The sequence below is a fragment of the Astyanax mexicanus genome, chromosome 17 (assembly GCF_023375975.1).
Source record: "Astyanax mexicanus isolate ESR-SI-001 chromosome 17, AstMex3_surface, whole genome shotgun sequence".
Lineage (NCBI taxonomy): Eukaryota > Metazoa > Chordata > Actinopteri > Characiformes > Acestrorhamphidae > Astyanax > Astyanax mexicanus.
The window spans coordinates 10754583-10779386 of record NC_064424.1 but is presented as its reverse complement, the minus strand read 5'-3'; the positions used below and the strand labels follow the sequence as shown (position 1 = coordinate 10779386).

The 24804-nt window shown below is 36.4% G+C and overlaps 4 protein-coding genes across 6 annotated transcripts in view; 1 reads left to right on the top strand and 3 right to left on the bottom strand.

Annotated features, from left to right (window-relative positions):
• The window catches only part of rab39ba (RAB39B, member RAS oncogene family a), a 175672-nt gene that overhangs the window by 9272 nt on the left and 141596 nt on the right, over nt 1–24804 (bottom strand). The window lies entirely within an intron of this gene.
• Nucleotides 4596–12198, bottom strand: fam53c (family with sequence similarity 53 member C). Its single transcript, XM_007254114.4, has 5 exons — nt 11731–12198; nt 9386–9564; nt 9209–9274; nt 7047–7891; nt 4596–6164 (listed from the first exon to the last, which is right to left on the bottom strand). Exons 3-5 carry the CDS (start codon nt 9213–9215, stop codon nt 5868–5870), a joined length of 1149 nt encoding a protein of 382 aa, XP_007254176.2. The 5' UTR covers nt 9216–9274; nt 9386–9564; nt 11731–12198; the 3' UTR covers nt 4596–5867.
• slbp2 (stem-loop binding protein 2) lies at nt 13272–16008 on the bottom strand. Of its 3 annotated transcripts, none has more exons than XM_015607092.2 (8): nt 15901–16008; nt 15668–15802; nt 15447–15521; nt 15248–15334; nt 14992–15138; nt 14716–14883; nt 13964–14105; nt 13272–13886 (listed from the first exon to the last, which is right to left on the bottom strand). In XM_015607092.2, the coding sequence occupies exons 1-8, from the start codon at nt 15945–15947 to the stop codon at nt 13716–13718; spliced, it is 972 nt and encodes a 323-aa protein (XP_015462578.2). In that variant the 5' UTR covers nt 15948–16008; the 3' UTR covers nt 13272–13715. The 3 variants fall into 3 exon arrangements, with proteins under 3 accessions (XP_015462578.2, XP_022531813.1, XP_007254179.2); XM_022676092.1 differs by having other exon boundaries at nt 14992–15126; XM_007254117.3 differs by having other exon boundaries at nt 15248–15331.
• On the top strand, nt 17354–21399 carry zmat2 (zinc finger, matrin-type 2). The gene is made up of 6 exons (XM_049466457.1): nt 17354–17455; nt 17899–17989; nt 19741–19864; nt 20252–20325; nt 20432–20577; nt 20667–21399. Exons 1-6 carry the CDS (start codon nt 17438–17440, stop codon nt 20808–20810), a joined length of 597 nt encoding a protein of 198 aa, XP_049322414.1. The 5' UTR covers nt 17354–17437; the 3' UTR covers nt 20811–21399.

Below are 24804 nucleotides of genomic sequence, written 5' to 3'. Positions count from 1 at the left end.
AAAAAGTCCAGTGCAGTGATTTCCTGAAAAATCTTACAGCACTATATGCTTCTCTCTGCTGACACCTTTTATAAAGATGTGGATTTCCTTTTCCAGCAGGACATGGCACACTGCCCACACTGCCAAAAGTACCAATATTGGTCTTATATAATATTCTAATTTTGTGAGACACTGATTTTTGGGGTTTTACTGGCTGTAAGCCATAAATAATCATTAACAATAAAAGAAATAAACTCTTAAAATAGATCACTCTGTGTGTAATACATCTATATAATATATGAGTTTCACATGTTTAACTGTATTACTGAAATAAAGTAACTTTTCAATGATATTCAGCTTGCCGTGCCCTGTTCAAGTGATGAACATTTGACTAGAGAGAAAATTTTAGCACGCCAGCAATACTGGCATGTCTGTGTTATGTTGGTGTTGGGTATAAATGTATCAGCAGCAGTGTCTCTAAAGCTTTTATACACATCAGAATCCCAGTCAGGATAAAATTTTGTTCACAAAATAACATAAAAAACACTAAAAGGTCTAAGAGGCCTAAAAAAGTACCCAGCAACTTCAGACTCAGAAGTGCTGCTGGCTCCACAGTTCTTATACAAATATTGTTACATTCCATCCTGATAGAGGAAAAAAATAACTTGGTCATAAACTGCCAGTCTAGCTGAGAGACAAGAATGCAAATCATTTAATGCAATAATTTTTAAAGGCTGTATGTTTGTCAATACAAATCCTCACAAATCTGTTATTTTAACACAAGGGGGTTAGTTCATTTAACTGCAATCAACTGCAATACACAGCAGCTGAAATCAACACCAGTTTTATAATTGCATACCTGAAACATCAATACACGCTTTGCTAATTTAGAACATAACATACCATCAGCTCGTGACTATTCAGGAAGAGAGAAAACGAAAGGGCAGAGAACTCAGACAACTTAGGGCTGGACTTCAGGCAGATTCAACTTGTTGTAGGAAGAAAGTTCTCCCTCTCCTATTGTTGAGTCAGGAAAGAAGGAAATGACAGAGTTAAAGGAATGAGATGGGGAGGGTGCCGGGTTGTAAAAACTCATTATGAAACCTACGAGTCCAGGGGATTTACAGGATGTTAGATTGGAAAGTGGAGACTGGAAAATTTAGTTTTCTTTTCATAACAACACTTTAAATAAACACAGTTTTAAATAAATAAAAGTTTGAACTTTTTGACAATTGATAAAGATGAAGAATAGCAACAGTACAGCACACAGAATTTTTTTCTTTTAAACAAATTCTTGATAATTGACTATGAGTGCACCCACTGGTATATTCAATATATATATATATATATATATATATATATATATATATATATATATATATATATATATATATATATATATATATATATATGTGTGTGTGTGTGTGTGTGTGTGCTGAATATCAAAAACGTAAAAATTAATCATGTCTATGGCTGAAGTTACGGAACTGCAAGTCAGACTTGTGCTGTGTGTCTTTGCTGCCCTCTTTTGGAAGTGAGTGTGAATCTCATGGATTTTCATATTCTCAGGAAAAATGCATAAACCACCACAGATCAGCTATGTATTTGCAGTGGACTGAGTTACTAGCCTTTTTTAACCCTTAGATACAGCAGGAACTGGACCCTTTACCTACCCATAATGGGTCAAAATGTCTTGTGTTAGAATACGTGTGTCTTTATTGGTTATTTTGGTTGAGAATAATCATTTGTATTATATTGTGTATTATATTTTGGTCCAAAATTTTTTTTTTTAATGACTGAGCCACAATGGCCACTCAAAATATATCAGCCTGCTCTGCTCAGCCTGTTCAAGTGATGCTGCTGATCAGCTAACATTTGAGTAGGGGACCATTCTATAAGAATTATTTAATGTTCGCTATATTTTTACTTTTTACATTTAAAACGTTTTGAATTCGTATGGTTCTGAGCCCAATCCTGTAACTTTAGCATATTTAGAAACATTTTAGATGTATACTTACTATAACACTTTGAACGGGGAAATTAAAAAGACAGCGTTTTTAAACACGTAAGAGCCAAGGACAACTTTAAAATTCAAATTTAAAATTGATTTTTGTTTTTAAGTGTACAGCTCATTCATGTTAATTTCTTATTGCAGTAGCATAACTGTAAATATTTTAATGTTAAATTCATGATGTACCATAAATGAGACAACAATTTCCTCACGATTATTAACATTTTGTTCTAGAAATCAGGTCAGAAATATATGGAAGCCCATTTCCACCACCTGAAGAAAAAAAAAACGTAATTATGAGATAGAAAAGTCATAATTATGGGATAGTAAGTCATAATTATGAGATAGTAAGTCATAATTATGAGATAGTAAGTCATAATTATGAGATACTAAGTCATAATTATGAGATAGTAAGTCATAATTATGAGATACAAAAGTCATAATTATGAGATAAAAAAGTCATAATGAGATAGTAAGTCATATTTATGAGATAAAAAGTCATAATTATGAGAAACTAAGTCATAATTATGAGATAGAAAGTCATAATTATGAGATAATAAGTCATAATTATGAGATAGAAAGTCATAATTATGAGATAGAAAGTCATATTTATGAGATGACTTTTTATCTCATAAATATGACTTACTATCTCATAATTATGACTTTTTTATCTCATAATTATGACTTACTATCCCATAATTATGACTTTTCTATCTCATAATTATGACTTAGTTGAGGACGTTTTTTTTTCTTCAGGTGGCGGAAATGGGCTGCCATAGAAATAGTATTATGGAATGGAAAACATAAAATTTGACCATTTGAATAGTTAAATTGTGGGAACAGACTTGCAGAAGCAAATCGAGAGAGCGAGCGTGTGAAATGGCTACAGCGGCCCAATTTCAAAACACCACAGAGAGTAGTCTTCCCCGCCCACCCCTCCCCAGCCACGAAACTACCTAGGGTTGCCAACTCTGCTAGCTCCTTTGCTGTGCTGCGCTGCTGTAGTGCTGGCAACCTCGGTGGGCGGAGTTAGTGTTGGGGAAGGAGCAGCAGGTGGAGTCAGAGGACAAAACTAACACAAAACCCGGGACGGCCTGCAAAGTAGGAACGTACTGCTGAATCCCTGCTGAGATCTGCCAGTACTTTCACTCAACATGTTTCCTTAATATCTGATGATACATCCTGATCATTTAATACTGATGTTTGTTACATATTGGTCCTTTAATTATGGAGCCCCAGAACTGCCAATATAAAAAAGTACTAACTTATTTATTAGTGTTTTATACTCGTCATTTTCCTTTCTTTTTTCTTTCTTTCTGTATATGTGGTACATGGTTATTAGATTCCCATAGTGCTACTGATTTTTGTTCTAGCTAAAAAAAAGAACAGTTCAAAAACAATTACTGAAAGCCCAATATTTCCATATGTCCAATATGTCCATGTTGATGATGTAAACTTCTAAACTCAACTATACTGATATACAATAAGGGTATATTAAAGAAATTGTTTACTTCTACATATTTGCTGTGCAGTTATGAGCAATTCTCTATGCAAGTTTCATTTATAATATTGTTTTTTCCAATAAATTTGTCATTCAAAATTTTTTATAGATATCTAGATCTGCTATTTACAGTGACTGCAGAGATGTTAAACAGTTGAAACTGTTAATCATGTGCTATGTCTGGCCAAAACAACTTACCATATAAACACAACATGAAAGACCCTTGTGGTAATAAGCAACACATTCCTACACAGTGACAGCTGACTTGTAAATATATAAAGAGAGTGTATTTAGTGTCTGCATTAACCTAAATTAACCTCATTCTAAAATGCACATTTAGGCCACGTTCACATTACAAGCCGCATTGCTCAAATCGGTTCACATTTACAAATGTTAGTGACCTGTCTCTGTGTGTAATGTGAACAAATCTGTGCCCGAAAACCCTCACATGCGCACTTTGATACGTGTATAAACGTTGCGTTCTTCACCATCAACAAAAAAAGTCATATTTAAGAGATTTATAAAGAGAAATGGATGCGTTGGCAGCTCATATGTGGAGAATCTTTTGCTGGAGTGGAGAGTAAACAGCTGGTCTGAAGCTCATGCTCAGGTTGAGGGGGTAAACAAAGGCCAGGCGGTTTGCTTTTGCTGTTTTTGCAGCTATAGCTGCACAGAATCACCAAGAGATGTGTTGTGGGTACGAGAGAGAAGCACGTAGCGCTAATGCTAATTTGTAAAAGCTAAAAGATGCTTGAATTCTGACCGTTCACCATGTCGCATGTCCATGGATCGAATACGTATCTGATTTAGGAACACATATGAAAGTGACTTAAATCTGATCTGAAAAAAAAAATCTGATTTGGCACGATCACACAGCCATAAAAAAAACAGATCTAAGCTACATTAAGTAAAAAAAAAAAGATTTGAGTAACTTCAGCCTGGTAATGTGAACGTAGCCTTAGAGAAAGTGTGCCAAGTCTGCTGCCAAACAAACTGTTGGCTAATATGAATTGTGCAAATGTATATTACAGATTGTAGCTTCAAGATTAAGACTTCAGTAACTAAATAATAAGTTAAAGGAAACATAGAAATTAGGAATGTACACTTTTTTACACTGGTTCCAAGACCTTTAATGAGTGGTGTTGAGGCAAGGTGACTTGCACAAATGGATAGCCTATGAAGAGAATAAACAGATCCACTGAAATCATTTTAAATATGTTAATATATGTCAAAACATAACTGCCAAAGGACAAAACCTTTCATTTCACCGTAAGCACAGTGACTGTGTACCACCGGCATTGTCTTCCAACCAGAGGATAAACCCCACTTCTATGGTTTTGGGAAGTACTTGACACTTGATGTGTTTCTTTCTCTGTAAAATAATTTCAAATAAACTTTATTTATGCATAAACTGCAACCTTAATACACATACAACGAAAAAAAGACAGAAAAAACACCTTCCACCCTTCATACTACCATCTTTATACTCAATTTGTTTTAAACAAATGCTCACTGTACAATATAATGTAATCAGTATTACAATGTGCCTTCAGAATACAGTGGTTGCGTTCATTCCATTTCTGTCTCAAATACAGTGCATTAATTGATGTCCACTCAATGTTTTCAGATTTCGAGGAATGCATTGTACAGGTTAAAAGGTTTCTTTTTTTAAAAAAAGCAAAAAATAACAGTAAGAAGGACAACAGATACACAATTATTTTCCTTCAAGAGTCTTTCGATAAAGAAAAAAGGCATCTTAAGGCTTATATGCTGAATCAGATGGACTTTTCTCAGGAAGTAGAGAGGTCCGAAGAGTAAATTACAGCTCTTATGTTGACCTTTTTTTTTTTCTTTTTTTTTTCAAACTGAACAAAAACACTGGTATTTCATAACTATCATCCACAAAAGACTATTCTTACTAACAAAACATGTTTAGAGAAAAAGACATGAAAAAGAAAGACAGCAAGAAGCCAAAGACCAGCTCCCCTCAAGTTCTATATGCCAGTGATTTTTTTTTTTTTTTTTTTAAGAGAACAGCTACCAAATTCCCAGCTGGCGTCTCCAGCCATCTAATATTCACATCCTTAAGAGTTTCTTAGCAACTGATTGTGGAATGTAATATGATTTTGGGTCAGCATCCATGACCAACTGCATTACCTGTAAATCACTGATAGTAGTCGACATGTCTCCATTAATGTGTCAATGAGATATTTTTTTGTACATTTTTTTTCTTTTTTTCTTTTTTTACATCTGCACGACTCGTGAGAGAGCAGCCGTGTTCCTGAGAGGCCTGCCAGAGTAGGGTAGCAGGTGGTGAACAGAGGTGTTGAACGCTGGCAATGCAGGGGAGAAAAATAGCATCCTTCAGACAATGTTTTAATTCTCCTCAATAAGGGTAATGTCTAATTCAGTACAATCCCTCTCAAAAACACTTTGTTGTCCCGCATCACGAGCGGACTCTGGCTCCTCTCTGTCGTCGTCATCGTCCTCTTCCTCCTCCTCCTCCTCCTCATCACTTTCACTCAGTGGTCCAATACTCGTCCTTCCCAAGCCTTCAGCGGGTGAGCATGACCCTCTGAAGTCTCCGAAAAAAGGCTCAAGGCCCATGCAGACGTCCCCTCCGCAGGCAAGCCTACCACGCTCCAAACAACTTAGGGGATCTGTGCTTCGGGTCTGAAACGTAAGGATAAAATCAAATTTAAAATGGTACTTAAAGAGACAAGATACAAATCATTACAGTGCTCATTAAATGTATTGACATTTATACAATTATTTACACTGTGTGAGCGTAAAATTCTAATTCTAAGATTCTAAGTAGAATTCTATCAGACACTAAAAATTTTCCATAAAAGATCCAAAAACACTGTTGAAATAAGATTCGTTAAGTTTACTCAAAGTTTTACTGCAAAAACAGATTCGGGTCAATGTTTTAGGACTGAGGTGATCCTGGTTCCAGACAAAGACAATGCATCTGCAGAAATTGCTTTTAGCTTGGGCTAATTGTTATGCTAATCTATTATTGTTGATTGTGTTATCCAATGTACTTAAAGAATATTTAAACTGATGTCTGTAATGTATTTAAGTAAAAATACTGATACTTTATAAAGAGTTGCTATGAGAAAAAACCGCAACCTTGTTGCAGAATGTATACGATAACTTTTCCAATTGTTTGTTTAAACCTTATTTAATAACAAAAAAAACAATCCCTATGTTCAGCCCCTAACGTTTTTTCATACAGGATAGAAAGACGTTTGAGTCCAGTCGCTTCAAAGTCTCCCAACCCAACATTCTGTGCCTGCTGGGAGGCCCTGTTCTCAAATACATCTTAATAACCAAAGAATATGAATATAGGAATGATTTAAAGTGTAGTGGCACACCTGATGCAACTTATTAGGGACATTAGAGCAAGGAAATTTAAAAAATGAGCAGATCACCAGATTTATTTAACTCATTGAGCTAGTAAGAACCACTGTTCCACAACACAGCTTTAAAATATCACTAATTAAACCAAGTAGACAGAAGTGCACCTGCAAGACCCTAAAAATCAGAAGTTACCTGTGTCATTTTTGCAAAGTCTAGCACAGGCCGTGCACAGGGTCTGTCCGGGTCCCTGCGCCGCTTCAGACCGGGTTTGAGCAGGAGCAGGTCGCATGGCTGAGAGTGACAGCGTGGAAGTTGAGGTGGAAGAGCTCGGCGCAGAGAGGATGGAGTGCTGCACGCAGACGACGGCGAGGCGGGCACCGCCGGAGGATGGGTCGTTGGCTGCGGGGGCACCGGGGGAGGTGGAAGGAAGTGTGCCGCGGCTTCACGGATGAGCACAGGGGAGAGTGAGAAGCGTCGCTGTGGAGGATGAGGAGGGTGAAGAGGAGAAGGTGAGGAAGAGCATGAAGAGGGTGAAGGGAAGAAGCAGCAACACGCACCACCTCCAGCGGTTTCACTCGGGTCCCAGGGGAAATTCCAAGGCAGCGGGGAATCTGGGGAAAGGGCCAAGCTGAAGAAGGTAGGGCTGGAGGAAGAATGCAGAGACGAATTGAGAGAGGAACTGGGGGCACGCAGCGGACATGGCCCCCCCGCGCCCCCTCCACTGTGGCATCGACGGTTCACTGGTGTCCAGACCTTGGAGGCACTCGGCCGCCAGGTGTACCGGCAGCGTGAAAGGTCCTCCGGTACAGACAGCGAACGACAGTGGCGTTTGGGGGGTGGCGGGGGGGGAGGGGGTGGCCCGGGAAAAGACAGGTCCGTCACAGAGGTGCTCGGGGCAAGTGGACGATTCAGGGCGTCCCCCTCCGGCAGGTGGGCAGCAGAAGGTCCAAGAGGCACAGGGCCGGGGGGGAAGCTGGAGCTCAGCACGCCCTGCAGGCCAGACTTTGAGGAAGGGCAGAGCTGCCAATAACTGCTCTCTGTGAAACATGAGAATAATAATATTATACACAAACAATCGATTAACAACAAAAATACTTCTGGCAATACAAAATATAGCACTGAAGTTTTTAGAGTGAAGATTTCTACTTCACATGCATTTTATGCACCTTAAATATACACCAACAAGTCATGGTATAGCAGAATGTAAGCCAATCACTGAAGTGTTACCTCAGGGAATGGTTTCGGAACACCCACACCTGTGTAAGTTACCTTTTGCGTGAGGTTGAACACTGGCCAGCATGCTCATGGCAAGCAAGCGAGGCCTAATGTCAGGTGGCAAACAGATGAGACATTGTGTAGAAGCTGTGCGGGCATTTAAAATTCCTCAATCCACAGTGTTACATGTGTACCAGAAACATTTCACAGAAGGCATTACCATCCACAGTGGACAGAACAATAAGTGGTAATGATTGTGACCACTGGTGTTTGGCTAAAATTGTCTGTGTAAACAGGCAAGCGACTCCACAGGCAGAAGCAGAAGACCCCATATGCACATCCCAGAAGTCAGAGCAGAATTCTTTAGATTTAAATCACAGGCACCCTCCTTGTTCAAAGTTTTACAAATTGTAGACTCAAGAACACAGACGTTGGCCTGTACTAACAATGCCTTTAAAAACTGTCTTTCAGTGTTGTTTCTTTACCTCATTGATAAGTATTTTGTGCTCTTGGGGTGATTTTAACTGGGCACTTACGTCTTGGCAAAGTACCCACGGTCCCAAATTGTCTCTATTCGTAGATTATTTGCCTCATTGTAGACTGGTGAATTTCTAAAGATCTTTGAAATCATCTTGTAGCTGTTTTAGATCCTCCAAAGGTCTTTTGGCATATCATGGATTTAAACAGTCAAATAAGCTTAAGTCCACATCCCCAAACTAGCAAGAGTGTATTACTTGATTCTAATTAGCTTTTTTTAGGTAATTAATACAAGAACTTCCATACTTTTCCAACTAGCACTATAAAGTTTTTTTATGGTTATTATTGTATCTTTTTAAGCACATAATATTTGTTAATACTCTTGACTTGGAGGAGGATCTGAAATTCCAAAGGGTTAAAATACATTTTTCCCCTTATATTATACATACATTATACATTATATTTTTTTCTGTCTCTCACAGTTGAAGTGTTCCTATGATAAGAATGACTACTCCATTCTTTGTAGGTTTGGATTTTCCTAAACTGTATGTATGTATAATATGACATTGATTTTACTGGACTACTGAAAGTTTTTTATTAATATTTTGCTACAGTCTTCAAATCTTGCTTCTAGACACATAATTGGATACCTGAATACTTACCAGGCATCAATCCATCTGAACTGTGGGCCAGCAGTTTTCAGAGAGGCTGTGAGGATCATGCAGTGGCTGAAAGAGAGACATTGCAGAGACATGAGTGAACAGGATTGGTTTGAATGAATTCTGTGTACTTTTGGATTAAAGAAATCAAAAAACAGTAAATACTAAACCAAGCTTTACCAGAGCGATGTCCAGTGGCTGAGGTTAACGTCAAGACTAGGGATCGGCTCAACATCTAGCATAACCATGGCTTGGCAGGCGGGAAGGTCTAAAGTGAAGCAGTCAACCAGCCGAGGGAATTACAGGTAGCACAGGCTCCCCAGGCAGAGCAGCTCTGGCCAACATGATGACTTCATTACCTGAGGAGGACACAATAGAAAGAAACGTCTTGGTTAGCGTTTTAAAGGCATTTGGCTTATGCACAATTCTTATCCTTAGGCTTATTTATATCATTAATTTACATAGAACATGAGCAAACCATCAGCCTGCATATCTAGATACAGGACTCCTGCTGCTTATAAGGGACAGTTATAAAACAGTAGTGAAGATAAGTGTATATAAAAAAAAATACAATAATAATATTAAAAATAAATAAATAAAAAGTGACATCAAAAGTAAAATAGCATCCTGCATGACATTTATCTTGTATGGCATGAACACCAGGCTCTCTACAGACATTTAGTTTAAAAAAATCTGGCTTTAAAACATTATTTACTACCCCAGGCTTTAGTAGCTAGCCAGCTACATCTGTTAGCCAGGTTATGTGTTTTTTTTTTTTTTAAGAGTATGGGGCAAACCTGTGTTCTGGTTTTAGTTAGCTAAATGGCAAAAGAGCAGCAGCCAAATTCTTATATATTATATATGCAAATGACTAGACATAGCTAAAAAGCTAAGAATTCCTACTGGAAAATAACATTATGCGTTAGTTAAGCTGCTAAATAGTAGCAGACCACAAATCCAACCAAGTCCCTCTGGCCGTCCAGTGTTTTGTCGATTTGTGCTACCTCGTTAAATATATAAATATAGAAAAAGCTACCTAAATAAAACAGCAGGCAGGATATCTGACTGGCCTACAGCAGTAAAGATAAGGAAAGATAAATATAAACCAAGTGAGGTATTTTGTATTTTTATTTATTTATTTTTACTTGAAATGCCATTTACACTTTCGTAACATTAAAGCAAATAATAACCGTACAACAATAAACTCAGATTATATAATGCGCCCGCGGAAAACACAATCAGTATATATAAAAAAAAACGTTAACATTTAAGTGCCGTTGTTCAGCGCATGCGCAGAGACGCTGCGTAGCACAAATTGACGGGTAACACAAATCGACAGAACACCGGCCGGTGTTCTGTCGATTTGTGCCCCCCCCCCCTCCTTCATATTTTTAATGTTTTCACGTGTTTTTCATGTGAATTCCTTTTTTTCTCGTCGGCATTTAACAATTGCAGCTTACTAATATTATTGGCTCAAGTGTTACAAACGTAGAAATGACGATTAAAAAATACAAAAACACAATTTAACTATCATATCAATTAGCGTAAGCTCCCCTGATATAGCGTTAGGTTAGGTTGGCTAGTGAATTGGGCCACCCAAAAATCCTAATGATAAGATAACGTTATCTAGGAGCATTTTTGATATTCTGATACGATGCTTTCGCCATATAAGCCAGATAATACAAATAACTAACCAGGTTAGCGTTTTTTAGAACTTAAGCTTTAAAATAGCTAGCTAGTTAGATAAAAAATATATAACAACAGTAATTAATTAACTAGCACGTTTTAACGGGATGGCACAAAACGACGGAACACCAAGCTAGTCGCTCGGTCCGTCACAGAGCACACAACTGAAGCTAGCTAAATAGCTAACGCTAGCTACCGTAGATTCTTAATGAGTGTCTGCGTATGAGGATAAATATAGCTAGCGTTAGCTAACGTTAACGATACATAGCTAGCTAGCTTATCAAAATAGACAACACTAATTATCAAGCTAGTTAGGTTAGCTATACTGTGTCTATTTAGTTAGCTAGCTAGCTAGCTACCCTAGGTTTACTGACGATGGATGAACTGGTGTTCCTCAAAATAGCATCATATCAATGGAAGGCTATCCAGCTAGCCGAGAAAGACATCCTAGCCATAACCTAGCCCGTGATGAGCATTATTAGCTAACGTTATGTTGGCTGGGTGCTTGGCTACCTAGAAAGCAGCACAGGCCCACTAACGCCTGCAACCCTAGCTAAATCAGGACATACAGCGACGGCTTGGATAGACTAGCGTAGCTTAGCTTAACCAGTTGAGGCCAATAATGCAAAGCAATACATTTTACAATGCAAAAACACCGTGCACGATAAATAAATATCTAACTTATCTACCACACGATCGATTATCTTAATAGGGCTGATTGAACAGCCTGGCGTGTGTAATTCTGATAATAATTGATTGATATTTTAGCCACACAATAACACACATACATATACATATACAGCTGAAGACATGGAGGACATTTAACGATTCTGACTTACCTCGCCGCCGACGGAGACCAGCACAGCCGTCTCACACACAGGGCCCGTGGAGCCTAGCTGTTAGCTAACTAGCTAACCTAGCAAGTTGCTAGCCAGCTAACGTTGGTCTACCATTGCCTAGCTGCACAAGATCAAACAATTCAGACCAACAACTAGCTACGCTAGCCAGCTAGCTAGCGAACTAGCGGGCTACCCGTCCAGGGTACCCATGGCGTAACGTTAGCTATTGTCAATCCCCGTTCTCTACACCTAACACCAGCATACCGTTAAATCAACGTTGAAGACCCGCCGCACGCCGACGCGAACCACCCCCGCGAGCGGAGTGTGAGGAGCGATCTAACACAACACGAATATCTGCTATAAATTCGACATTTCACCGCCTTCCCATCGTCTCCCACTAGGAAAATAAGAACGCCCGTAGAAATCCAGTGGCTTCCATCTGCAGAGCCTCCAGCCCCCCCGCCCCCGCCGAAACACACCATGCAGACCCCCGTCCACGCCCTCTAGTGTTCCTCTATCAGGTAGCAGCAGCAGCACCACCACCACAGACAGTACACTGATAACAAGCAAGAGAGAGAACATTGATTTAACGTTAAAATATATTTTTTTTCGTTGCATTACATTAGCTTTTTGATGGGAAAAGACAACCTTTAAACAATCTTTTATTTAACACAGCCTAATTTTCATTGGTTAGTGTTTAACCCCTTAACATGCCTACAGGCTTCATTTATAAGTGTAATAAATAAATCTTATTATCTGCAGATTTAAAAATAGATGTACAAACTAGACAACCATAATGAAACTAAAGGTTTGAAGGACAAACTGTTCGATTTGCATTTTTAGTAAAATATTGAATTTAAAATAAAGTTCAGGAAAGAGACAACTTTATGATTTTATTTATTATATTTTGACATTAGCAGATTTACTTAAATATTTTCAATTACAATTATGTTTTTCAATAATGTTCCTTATCAAACATAAACGTTTTTCATGTGACGCTTGAATAGAAATCCTCAATATTTAGTGTTGTAATGTCAGGCAGACAATTGGCAAAAATCCTGGCCTGTGAAGGGGTTAAACTGTAACATTGATGACATTTTTATTGATTTATATTTAAATGTTTGACAGTGGTTGGGGCTTTGAATCTACACTGCAAAAACACAGTCCAGTGGGAAATAAATGCCATTAAGGACAAAAGCTTAGGCCGTGCCACAGGGTCCTATATTAACACACTTTTCTAAAAAAAATAATGGCTATATATGTTATGTTAAAATGTTAATTTTGATACATTTAGGATGCACCAGGGTCCCTGTTTCAGCCGTATATATGCCCATTGAAAATTAATTTTAGTACAATGTAAATAGATTAAAAGGGAAAAAAAGGGCTTGTAGAAAGTGCTAAATAAAGTTAATTTGACTATCGTCTGTCAAACTGAAAACACTGAAGGACACTACTGCTAGTTTTTCACCTTTTAAACTTTTGTGTACCAATGGTTGCTCCCCCACCCCTTGGCCCTCTTGACTTTATGAATTACCAAGGCAAACATTTAACATATCTTTATTGGTTTTGCTTTCCACTACTTTTAAAGTCATACAAAAATACTCAAATTTCAAAACAAGGCTAACAATCTTCCCCCAAACAACCTGACTACAGTGAAACAGGGAGACGAGGAAAACTCACAAAATCAAAACAGCAAAAAAAGTGCCTTTAGGAAAAGAAGTGTCTATACTAGTGAGGGAATATCCAGTGAAGGAACAAAACACGAGCAAGTAGTGAAAAAAAGAAAAGTGCAAATTTTAGTGGTTTCAACAGTTAAGTGATCTGAATTACAGGGGTTTTGATGCAAAACTACCATCAGCGTGCTCAGTGTTCAACATTAAGATCCAAGTACATGTTTGATCATATCTTAGACGCCATTCCTGGGTCATTATTTATTCCTGGAAAACAAGCTTTACACATGGTCTACACAAGACATCATGGTACAATCAGTAAAATCGCCAAAGTGGCTGTTCACTCTCCGGGGCAACTTCGCTGCGTGCATGGTCAGTCTCCAAGAGAAATCGCAGCCATCCAAGGACATTCTCCTCAGCAGTTAGATGACTATTAAAGGAATAGCCCAGTCCAGAAGTCTGGCTTTGCTGGCCTGTTAAATCAGCCTGTAGGTAAATAAGAACATGCATCAGGACACCCTATTCATACAAACACAATAAATCAACTTTTCTGTTCTACTTACTTGAGGAGCAAGAGGCTTCCAGAAGCCATTGCCTAAGCCTTCAGTAGGTTGAGAAAGTACAGAAGCACTTGAGTCAGATACATCCAACGTCCTTTCCTTTTCTTCTCCCAGCTCAGTATTCATTTTCTCAAGCAGGTCCTGCCTAAGAGAATTAGCATGCAACAGGTTAACCTTAAAACTCCTTAAAAAGGTCTTATGCTGTATTCCATTTGAACCAAAGAAGAATTAGCTAGATCCAATTAGGAAATGTTCACAGATCAGATTTATTTATTAGAAGTGTTCAGAGAACCCCACTAACCAAGAATTCATAATCCAAGATGGCTGCAATGCAAGTCAAGAGTAATAAAAGCGTCGTATTAAATAGTTTATCACCAAGTCTATACATTAGCGTCTCATAAAATCAGTTGCTGTACTGTCCGTATTCCATCTATCTACAGACATGATTTCATGGTACTCAAATTAAATACTGCACAATGCCAACCTGGGACAATGTTAATGATAAATCAAACCAGTTGCAGTAAACTCCAAAGGCTATAGCTGACTTTTTTTTTTTTTTTTTTTTAAATAGTGAAACATTATCTAAAATATTTTATGGCATACTGGAATGCTCCAATCTGGTGTCAAGTAATTCTCAATTCAAACAGCTGAGGTAAATGGAACACAGCACAAGTCTTCAAACATAAGACTACATCTGCAGAATGTTTATGATCTAAATTTAACATCACACAATACAATACCAGTCCTACACATACAGTTGATCAACTGGGTCTTGTCCTTCATTGTTCCCTTGGGAAGTCAAAGGTGGGTCCCAAGCATGTAGCGCTCTCCGCCAAAGCCTGACTTGCATGTCCCAAGACCGTCGGCTGTACTTGCGGTATTTGTTTGGAGTGGAAGGGTGAAACCCAGGGATGCGAAGGCGCCTAAAAGTTATAGCACAGAGAAAAAAAAAGCTAGTAATAAGTAAAAAAACAAGCCTAATTATCTTAAGGCTAGTAAAAAGGTATGTAGGTCTGTAGGTCTGTTCTTACTTTGGAACGTGCTTCAGATAGTTCTGGTAGCCACAGGTGTTCTTTCCATACTGAATTTGCTTCTGTCTGCGCTTCAAAACCGACTCGTTGGTCTCAAAATGAGATGGGTCCATATTTTGAGTACACCATCGGAGTCTTGACGGTGACCTAAGAAGGTTTGTTAGCTTTGATAACCACAGAGAAATCCACATCCTAGAACAGGCTTCACAATATTAGTCACCCTAACAAATTGCACATTTCAAAGTCTGCACCTGACCTCTTGATATCATCTAGATCCTCTGTCCCAACAGCCACATTAGCTGTAGATATCTTGAGAATGCACCTCTCAAGAATAGAGGATCTACTTAGAGTTGTAAAGAGGGAAAAAAAAAATAAAAATTAGCACTGAGGCCATGCATAATCAAGACATAATTCACAATATTCTTAATTATAGAGCTGATAAATAAAGTCAAGACCTGCGAGGCTTGGACATGATGGAGGAGGTGGTATTCCTTTCTTCACTTACAGAGGACGGCCTTGGGGTTCTAGAGCTATTCAAATGCACAGCAATACAGAAAAACAAACAGATTTTATAATTAACCACAAAATACAAAGCATTACAATGTCCGTTCAAAACAAAAGTGCTTGGTGCTCATTTGTTCTTTAAAACAAACGGCTTAAATCTTTACCTTCTTACCTGACCAGGCTGTCATACACCGAGCTGCAACCTGGGAGAAGCCATGGCTCTGGACTGCCTGGCTCAAGAGGTGGTCTGACCCTCAAATCATGAGGTAACTCTGGAATGTTTGGCCACAAGGGAAGAGACAGGCCCCTAAAATTAAATTAAACAAAAGGAAACCAGATTAAGATTAAATCCCAAAGTGTTCTACACTCAGCAACAACACACAGAAGTAAGTAAGTCTACTGGACCTTGACTCCAAAGGGCTATGAAGTGCAGTTTCAATCCGTGCTGTCATGCTGACTCTGCCACCTAGTATGCCGCATAGTTTGAAAGACCTTTAAATCAGCATCAGGTGGATAAGGGGCGGGGCTACACAATTAACCCACGTGTTACGTAGCCGGTCAAATTGACCCCTTTTAAAGTAAAGTTAAAAAAAAAAAAAAATACAGGCACAAGCACGGTGTTTGGATCATATACAATATTGACTAGAGCCCACAAAAGGAAAAATAAATTAAAGTAAACACTTTTTTTTTTCATCAAAATAGAGGCACAATATAGTTGTACTAAAAAAGTTAATTATAATAAATTAACCATATTTTACTTGAAAACCAAAATTCCAAATTTGATTACACTAAATATTGTTCACATTAAATAGGTAATATGTTAAAAGCCAATGTTTCTTGGAAAAACGCACTGGCTCAATCTGGGTTAATATTACTAACATAACAGTATTAAAGACAGCATAGCCAGCAGAAGCTCTGAAAATTAATATCTGTTAATGTTTAACTTAATATACACATGAAGGATTATACATATTATACATATCATCAAGTAGTCGTCTGTACTAATTGTAATAATTGATCACAAACAAATGTTGTTGTATTCACGTTTTGTTTTTCTAAACAATATTTTATCCAATTATGTATTCCACTTACATTGTTTTATCATGCTATTGTGAAGTCAAAAGAAACTGCTCCTTTAAGTAGCAGTGTTTAGTAGTATCTTGTATTCCCATTATAATAACCTGAACTGAATTTGTATTGGTGCATTTTTTTGTAAGGATGTTGTTTATTTTAAATAGATAAACGGTGCACAAAATAGTAACACATATCCATAACTTAAATGGAAATCGTATTTGATAATTACTGACATATTTAAAGAATATAATTTTTTGAAATGACAATATTGAAAATAGGCATGTTTATTTGTATGTTTGTTCACATATATAGCATTGAACTGTATTTAAGGCTCCATACACACAGTGTGGACTGCAGTAGGTGAAGAAAAAAATAATTTATTTCCCAAACTATTATTAATTGCAATCATAGTCTTACAAGGCTATAAAAGTGTTGCTTTTATCCTTTATCACAATCATTTCTTGGATGGTATATTGTCCACAAAAAATGTCAATGCCTATGAAAAAAACTAACATTTTTTTTACATTTTATTTTATGTTGTATATATTGTGTTCTTTTTGCATACTAATTGGAAACATGCAGCCACGTTTTTCATTCTCCTGTACATCTGTACTTATTTGATTTGTATGTTCTTTCTGAATGGGTGGGTGTTTGCCTGTTACTTGTTTATAGTATTCTTATTTATTTTATTGTATTTATTTATTTTACCTTTTTCAGCAAACCGTGTGTGAGAAGTTGTGTAGATTGAAATAAATGAGACAAATTAACACAGAACTCACCTTCACTTTAATCACACAGTTCCCACAGAGCTTTTATTTTGCCTTGTTGTTTTTCTCCAGACAGGAAGAAGATCTCGTTGGTCAGCAACATGGCGTCAGGCAGTGGGGTGAGTTATATTGTTTTTTTTTTTTTATTAGTTATATTAATGTCTGCAAGGTTATATCTGTTTTAATGTATTCAGTAAATGCTGTAATTGATAGACTGTAACATAGCCGGCTGAATAAACTATAAACTACAACGTTACCGTGCTAAAACACGCTCCTGTGGCCATTAGCTTAGGTAGCTAGCTAGCTAAGCTAACTAAACATTTGTCAGTGTTCAGTGAAAATTTAATGATTTATCCAACAACAGTTATAGATCTGTAATGCTGTTAAAGGAGCTGCTGACAATAACTGAATATCTAAACCATATATGTTGTAGGCGTTATATAGCTGGCATGTTAGACAACAGGTTATTGTCACGGTGTTTTATTGTTTATGGATACCCAGCTAGCCGTGGCTACCCTAACTAATTAGCGAATAATCTCCAAATCTCTTTTTTTTTTTGTAGTCTAAGAACGATTTTAGGCGCAAGTGGGACAAAGATGAGTATGAACAGCTGGCACAGAAGCGTCTCACGGAGGAAAGAGAGAAAAAAGATGGTGAGTACATTCATATAGTTTATATAGTGCACTACTGTACTGTACTATATTCACACTTTCACTGCCTATTGTTTGGAAATCCTGATATGACATGGTATATATATATATATATATATATATATATATATATATATATATATATATATATATATATATATACCATATTTTCTTTACATAAAAAATGGTGAGCACTAGGAAGTATGTTCACTGGTCTGTGCATGGCTTCACAGACTGCTACATTGCGCTGTGCTGTGTTACTTGGTGTGTGGTGAGCACTAGATACTAAGTGGTAAGCACCAGATAGTATGTTCACTGGTCTGTACAGGTCTGCACATTGCGCTTTGCTGTTCCACTTAGCCACTTTACCAAAAGTGGGGACGATAAAAAAGTGTCTACCTTCTATCGTCTCTATCGTTTCTACAGTAATTTCATCAATTATTCATGCAAATATATAAAGTAGGCTACGATGAAATGTATTAGCGTGGTCACTTTGCATAAACTCTGTTTATATAAGTGATAAAGTAATCTTCACAAAAAAGCTTCATAATGTGGTTTTGTGACACAACGCTGCTTTACGTTATTTGACGGAAATGCACAGACACCGGTTTGCGACATGCTTTACGTTTTTAAACTCATGAGAGCTGAACAATGGAGACGCATTGTTCTTTTTAAAGAATTAGCTACTGCATCTACCTCATCTGTTTTCATTCGATACATATATATTGCTGCAATAAAAGGTAGGAATTCTCGTTTGTGAAAGTTTGTTTTAATGTCACTTTGAAATAAAGTTTTTTCGAAGAATAACTGAAAACATACTTAAATGTAGTATATCATAATATATATCGTTATTGTGATATAAAAAAATTCATATTGTGATAATGATTTTTCCCATATCGCCCAGCACTACTTGTACAGTTACTTACATTGTTCTCTCACTGGACTTGCTGTTTTTATTCTGGAATGCCAATTACGCATACTTCATATGTGTAGACACTAACCCTACTTGCCACCTTGTTTATCTCATATCTTATAATGTACCTTATAAAACCAAAGAGATGCTGTGTTTTAGCTAGCCCACAGGTTTCTAAATAAAATATTAAAATTAAATTGAAATCCTCTCTGTTTAACCTTAGAACCTGTCTAGTTTACTTTGCAGTAGTGATGGCAAAAGTGGGTCTTTTGGGAGTTTGAATGAAATTAACCGATTGATTCGGGGAAAAAAAGATTCAGCCTTGTGAGTCCTGGGGGATAAATATGCCAGTAGAAGATTCATCACTACTTAAATATGCCTTTCCTAACTGTAAATTTCATTACAGAGAGTGTAAAAAATCCTTTAAATTATGTTATGTGCAGCAACAATTATAATAATTAATGTAGGTCTAAAGTAATTTTCTATGTATTAAGGAGTATTTGAGTAGAATTTTTTAAGAATTTACCACTCCTGGTGCTTTTTACCCATGAGTCAATACATGATGAATACTGTATATCATAGGATTGTCTTTCAATACAGATATAACAATTTGCCATGTCACCCAGGTCTCTCAGTGCATGATTATGTACACCAACGCTGGTGGCTTTTATACTGTTCATATCAATATCGTAATTATATCATACCAAAATTAAGAATTTTGCTCTTGTTTTATTGTATTAAATCTGATGCACAGATTTATAATTATATAAATAATTATTTGCCAGTATTGTTATGATTCTGTTATTGTGCATCACAAAACTCTATGAACGTTTTTTTACAGGCAAACCTATGCCACCAGTCAAGCGGGAGCTCCTCAGGCACAGAGACTACAAGGTTGATCTGGAGTCTAAACTGGGGAAGACAATTGTCATCACTAAAACTACACCTCAGGCTGAGATGGGCGGGTGAGTATCTAATGCAATTCCCGCGATTCCAACTGAATGTGAATAAGACTACTTTTAAAGAATTTGCATTAAACATCCAGAATCAGTCAATTTTTACTAAGAGAGAAAAAATGGAAAGTGCTGGCCTTTATTCCTTAGGAAGAATAAGGTAAATTTGGTAACATTTAACTATATTGCATAAACAGAACTGTCCCAAATCGACAATTTAAACAATAATTCTACATTATATATGACATGGTGAGGGACTGTCAGGAGATGCTGCTGCTGCTGATGTTGCCATTATATCTTTATTTTTTGTTCATTTTGTAGAATTTAGTTTTCTGGAAGCAAATATATTTTAAACAGAAATATTTGGTCTTATTGGTGTTTTCATACTTTTTTATGTAGATACTACTGCAATGTTTGCGATTGTGTTGTGAAAGATTCCATCAACTTTTTGGATCATATCAATGGCAAGAAACGTGAGTTTCTTTTTATTTCTTTGATTTGCTGTTTCAGAAAAATGTAAAAATAAAAATTGTATATATTATATAAAAACATTTTTCTCACTTTGTCTCACTAATATAGACCAGAGAAACCTTGGAATGTCGATGCGAGTGGAACGGTCCTCATTGGATCAGGTTAAAAAACGCTTTGAAGTAAATAAGAAAAAAATGGAGGAAAAACAGAAGGAGTATGATTTTGAGGAAAGATTGAAGGAATTACGAGAAGAGGTACAGAATTTGATTTATAAACATGTTTTGCTTTGCCTACAATAAATGTATTTTGTACATTTGGTTAATATTTTGATTTATTTATTCAGGAGGAAAAAGCAAAGGCATATAAAAAAGAGAAGCTAAAAGAAAAGAAGAGAAAAGCAGAGGAAGACCTGAATTTTGAAGAGGATGATGAAATGGCTGCTGTAATGGGATTCTCAGGGTTTGGGTCCTCCAAGAAGAGCCACTGATTCCCACCTTATACATATCCTTGCTTAAGCCTTTACAGTTCTTACAGAGTGGAGAACTATTCAACTATCAACAGACTGGAAGAACCCTTCCTTGACTGGACTACATTGGGTTTTTTTTATGTCAACTATCACAAATTCCATGAGCAAAGACGAAAACAACAATTAATCAAAATGTTTTCCACCTGTTACTTGTTTTATTACAGATTCATATTTGGAATTAAAATACGGGTGGAGCAGTTTGAGTTGAATGTTGTTAGTTTGATGCTTGTTGTAAATATGATTTTTTTTAAATTCCTCTCACTTGTCCAATTTATTCTGTAGATTTTGAAATATAAGGAAGGGTAAAGGAATGTGGTGTTACAAAAATTAGTGTTTTCATTGACACAAACTTGTCTTTCAGATCTGCAAGAGATGATTGAGGGTGTAGTTGCATCAGAAATACCCAAGCATAGAATAAAGGCAAGTTTTGTGTCAGGGCTGTATTGTGTTTTTTTTTGTTGTTTTTTTTATCCAACTCAAACATGTTCTTGCAAATAAACTGTATTATATTATTTTAAAAGAAATGTGCTTTAATTAAATTTTAAACAGCCTTGTTTCATTTAATTAACATTTCACACAAGCATTTACATTTTCAGGGCCTTTTTATAAATAGTAGTGACTGTCCATCCACGAAAATAGTTTAACTGTTAAAGATCTGCAGTATATTAACGTTATTTTTTTTTTTATGCCAAGAATATACCAATAAGAAAAAAGAAGCTTGTCAGAGCCGAAATGAGCCATCAGTCAGGCCAAGACACATTCTACAACCAAAACACCTCTGAGTACAATCTAAACACCAGTAATAATTGCAGTGCAACAAACAAATGAGCATATTCTGTCATTTGTTTACCAAACTTAAGTGTAATTTGATAAATTCTTATCTGGATTTAATCAAGATACTAAGCACATTAAGAGGTTTCAACAGGTCATACAGTTCAATTGTTTTAGCTATTGCTATTTTTATAGCTATTTTAGCATTGCAGTTTCATTCCAGAACTTAAGATGTCTAAACAAACCTCTCTTAATGATCTTTCTCAGAACTGTTCATTTCATTGTGGCTCTAAAACTATTAAATTTAATTAAATTACATTTACCTAATATAAATTAGCTTTGGCTGAGTGGTTAAGGAGTTATTGTTGATCACTTATTCAGTGACAGGCTGGAATTTTTACCTGCAGTAACAAGCCAACACTGATAAGTAATACACTTTAATAAATGTTTTGACTATTTATCATAGTTATATGACTAATGAAAAATTATATTTTTCCAGCTTAATCACTTTTTATTTTCATTATATAGTTGCATGCATTTTTCCACCCCATCATGACAGGATGGAGAGGTTATGGTTTAATTAAGCTAATAAAAAAATAAAACTCATATTATTAATTGTTGAACGTGCAGCAGGAGTCTTCAGTCCCTTAAAAACGGAAACAGTACAACCGTACTTTCTTAAAGTGGTGTGGTTGTTCCAAGATGACAGGGCATTGTTGAAAATGTTTAAATGCTTGATTTTCTTTTTACAAAAAAAGCTGTTTTCATTATTTAAATGTCTAAATTATTAAAAATCTTAATGAGTTATTCAACTTAATCAGGCAGCACTGTGGACATGGCAAAACCTCACCCCACATTAAATAAATCTGTATAAAATGTTTAAAATTTAACTTTAAAGTAAAAATTAACATTTTAGGGGACTTGTAATGTGTTAATTCAGAGTAAATCAGATGAAAACACTGTAATGCTTTCTTAATGATGATTTTTTTTTTATCATAACACTCTTATCACCATGTGATGGCGCTATTGTTTACCTATATGGTTCTGAAGACAACTGGTAAACCACAGGACTGTGCTTATTTAGATACAATTCATTCAGTGCCCTTAAGTTAAATTCCTGATCTGAACACATGAATCTAAACCCAGCATTTCTTTTGAAACTATAAAAGACACTGTAAGCAACTGTAACTGTAAACAACTGTATGACTCTGACAGTTGACCTTTTCTTTCTGATCTAGTTTAAGTACACCCACCTACAATACCAGTATACATTCAGCATCGACTGGAGTTCACAGGAAGTGGAAATTGTTATAGCGAATGACATAGAAAGTTAAAAGTTTTTGGGACGTGCAAATTTCAGATTGCATTGCTGGGAATAAACATAAATAAAGCCAAATAGTGAGACACTTCAAGTGTCATAAGTTTCCACTAGCAATCGTGGGGCCTGGGGGAAAAAAAAATGAAAGCTCAGACTTTCCAAGTGTGGGTGCTTTTTGGTTTGGCCTACTTTGATTACCACCTGACTTACTTACTTTTTAATGAGCTAATAATAGCTGTGGTTTTGTATAGACACCAACTACCTGCTCAAAAAAAAAACAACACTTGAATGCTCTAATACAGTGTGTCCAAATGTTTGTAGACACCCCTTCTACAGGGTTCGTGCGGGTGCTTGAAATCCTGGAAAATGCTTGGATTTTAACAGTCTGTTTTCCAGGCCTGGAAAGTGTTGAAATTTTAGAGAAAGTGCTTGAAAATGCTTGAAATTCTGACTACATTTACTATACAATAAATAATTATCTGACTAAATAAGTTTGCTTAAAGAAAAAATTGCAGAACGTAAAAGGAAAAAGGCTTTAATTTCTTCTCCTTCTGATATTACCAAACAATTCTGTTTGCATTTACGTAAACATAATACACTGCATCTCTTGCAGTGTGACAAAAAGCAAATCAATAATTTTGAGTATATGTATGTATAAATGGTCTCAACTCATCCCAGAATTTGATATACTACAGTAACTGCTCAATCAAATGAAAAGGGTAACATGCGGTGAAAAACATTGATAGTTACATTGTGTAAAACTGCCATTAATAAATCCATAATTTTTGCTATTTACTTACCTAGAACTATTTTTTTCCTCAGTGGCATAGTGTGGAGAATAGATTTGCTTTTGCAATGTATTGATTATCGCTGAATCACAGTGTTGAGATATCACCGTCATCATTAATTTACCACAGCTGAAAGGTGCAGGAAAAACTTGAAAATGGGCCTTGAAAGTTCTTAAAAAGTGCTTTAATTTTAGCTTGTAAAAGGTGTTTAAACTCTGCTTCTAGTAAAATGAATTCAGCTGCACCCATTGTTGACACTGTGGTGCAAATGCGTGCACACAGCTTGTCCAGTCCCTGTAGCCTATAGACAATACAATAGTACTCTGTGGAGCCGGTACACATTAACCTATTTGTATCATGCCTTATGTCAGAAAGGAGTATAAAAGTCTCACATGCATTGCCCTGTTGAGTGGTGGAATTGTGTTCTCTGTAATAATAATGCTCCATTCATACATTGATTAGTGGAGGAGGTTTTGGTGATCATCCAAGCCTCCTGTCCTCTGTAGTGTTTGTGTTGCTGAATGCTCTAAAATCTAGTAGAAAGCCTTCCCAGTAGAGTAGACAGTTTCTCCAATAAAAGCAGCAAAGGCTTTAAAAGTACTGACATTCATTACTCAAGTAGAAGTATAGATATTGGGGTTTAAAAATACTTCTGTAGAAGCTGAAGTATCAACTTAAGCTTTAAAGTGTAAAAGTATACAAGTTAATGTAAGGGAACAAAATGCTAAAATAAGGGGGGGAAATAAGGATAAAAGCTTAGACCATGCCACAGGATCCTACAGTGCAATAAAATAGGTGTGAAAAAAATACTCTAGTAAAGTATAGATAACCAACATTTCTACTTAAGTAAGCTAAGCAAGTATTTATATTTGTTGTATTTACTTGACACATTTAAAAAAGTATCCCTGTTGTTATTATTATTATTATTATTAAAACAGGACAATAAAATCTATTTTGCTAAGAACAAATGAAATGTGATGTATGAGAGCAGAGTCTATATTTATCTGCAGTTATTTAAAATTGATATTTAGATGTTTAATTCAATAGAATGGCTTGTTCTAAATATAACAAAGTAAAG